Source organism: Poecile atricapillus, chromosome 34 (genome assembly GCF_030490865.1).
Source record: "Poecile atricapillus isolate bPoeAtr1 chromosome 34, bPoeAtr1.hap1, whole genome shotgun sequence".
In the NCBI taxonomy this organism is placed as follows: domain Eukaryota; kingdom Metazoa; phylum Chordata; class Aves; order Passeriformes; family Paridae; genus Poecile; species Poecile atricapillus.
The window spans coordinates 1534867-1536990 of NC_081282.1; the positions used below are offsets into that span (position 1 = coordinate 1534867).

A 2124-nucleotide genomic window follows, 5' to 3' on the forward strand; every position below is an offset into this window, starting at 1 on the left:
GCTGAGCTTTGGCCTGGCCGTGTTCTTGAGAGAGCCTGGGCAAGGAGCCTGGAGCCCCCAGGCCCTGCCCTGAGGCGTCAGCGCTGCCCCAGCAGTGCCCATGGCCTGTCCCTGCTGCAGCCCCGGCACTGCCACCCCCAGGGCTGTGCCCGGCCCCGAGAGCACTCAGACCCTGCAGCAACACCAGGGGCAGGAGGGCAGTGGGGCAGTGACACGGGAGCAGCACTGGCAACACCAAGTGCTGCTGCTCCTGGGCACAGCTGCTGTGCCAGCACTGATCTGCCCCAGCTCTGCACACAGACACTGCTGCTGCAGCTCCAGAAATGGGAACAAAAGGGAGATCTCAGGAGAAAACTTTGCTGGGAGACCCTTTAATTCCTTTAAAGCCACCAAGACTGCAGCCCCTCATTGACACAGTGTGTGGGCACAGGGAAAGTGGTGAGAAACAAAATGAGAAATGACACAAACAATAATATTTTGTTATGGAAAAGATTAAAAAAGTAAAACAAAGTAGAAGAACCTTCAAAATGAAATGAACAAGAAGTATCAAAGATGACTTTTATTACAAGTGATTTGCAGAAATTGGCCAGTTCTTTAATGTTTTTGAAACCATACAGTCATCAGTGTCCACACTGCAGCCTTGAGCTCCTGGTTCCTCAGGCTGTAGATGAGGGGGTTCAGGGCTGGAGCCACCACTGAGTACAGAACTGACAGTGCCAGATCCAGGGATGGGGAGGAGATGGAGGGAGGCTTCAGGTGTGCAAATGAGGCAGTGCTGAGGAACAGGGAGACCACGGCCAGGTGAGGGAGGCAGGTGGAAAAGGCTTTGTGCCGTCCCTGCTCAGAGGGGATCCTCAGCACGGCCCTGAAGATCTGCACATAGGAGAAAACAATGAACACAAAACAGCCAAGGGCTAAACAGACACTAACAGCAAGAAGCCAAATTTCCCTGAGGTTTGAGTGTGAACAGGAGAGCTTGAGGATGTGTGGGATTTCACAGAAGAACTGGCCCAGGGCATTGCCCTGGCACAGGGGCAGGGAAAATGTATTGGCTGTGTGCAGCAGTGAATAGAGAAAGCCACTGGCCCAGGCAGCTGCTGCCATGGGGGCACAAGCTCTGCTGCCCAGGAGGGTCTCGTAGTGCAGGGGTTTGCAGATGGACACGTAGCGGTCGTAACACATGATGGTCAGGAGGAAATACTCTGATCCAAGGAAGAACATAAAGAAAAAGAGCTGTGCAGCACATCCTGTGTAGGAGATGTCTCTGGTGTCCCAGAGGGAATTGTGCATGGCTTTGGGCACAGTGGTGCAGATGGAGCCCAGGTCACTGAGGGCCAGGTTGAGCAGGAAGAAGAACATGGGGCTGTGCAGGTGGTGGCTGCAGGCTATGGCACTGATGATGAGGATGTTGCCCAGGAGGGCAGCCAGGGAGATGCCCAGGAAGAGGCAGAAGTGCAGGAGCTGCAGCTGCCGCGTGTCTGCCAATGCCAGCAGCAGGAAGTGGCTGATGGAGCTGCTGTTGGACATTTGCTGTGGCTGCACATGGGGACCTGTTCATGGAAAAAGGACAGTGACAAGTCAGGAGAGGGTGGGACTCACCTTTGTTCCTGCTCTGGGAAAACCTTCACCCAGGTCCCTGCCTGAGCTCCAGCTGTGCTGGGTGTGCCAGGAGCAGCCAGGCCTGTGCCTGGGGGCTCTCCAGGAGCCATCCCTGCCCTGCTGCCCTGGGTTTGTGGCCATGTGGCAGAGGGACAAGGCTGGAAATTCAGGATATGTCAGGGGAATCACTCCTAATGCAGAAGGGCTTGGTAGCATCTGCACACACAATTCTAAAGTACTGCAGGAGATGGTTTTAGGAATTTTTCTCCTGCCCACACATCATTCTTGGTTCTCTGGAGTCAGAAATCCCCAGCATTTCTGCTGCACTCAGTTTACCACTGAGAGATGTGAGAGGCAAAGGATTCCCTGTGGCTTAGGGAAGGTGAGGGGCTGGATGGGCTTGTTCCCAACTGCTCTGGGTTTGCATCTTTGGCTGGAATCAGAACACAATCACACTCCCGTGTCACCCTGGCATAAACCAGACCCTGCCCAGAGCAGAGGGATCCCTGAATGTCTCACCCTGTC

General features: G+C 54.6%; 1 protein-coding gene across 1 annotated transcript; it reads right to left on the minus strand.

Moving 5' to 3' along the window:
* Positions 1-594: 594 nt before the first annotated feature.
* LOC131590675 (olfactory receptor 14J1-like) lies at positions 595-1527 on the minus strand. The gene has a single exon (XM_058860937.1). It carries the CDS (start codon positions 1525-1527, stop codon positions 595-597), a length of 933 nt encoding a protein of 310 aa, XP_058716920.1.
* Between the last annotated feature and the right edge of the window lie 597 nt (positions 1528-2124).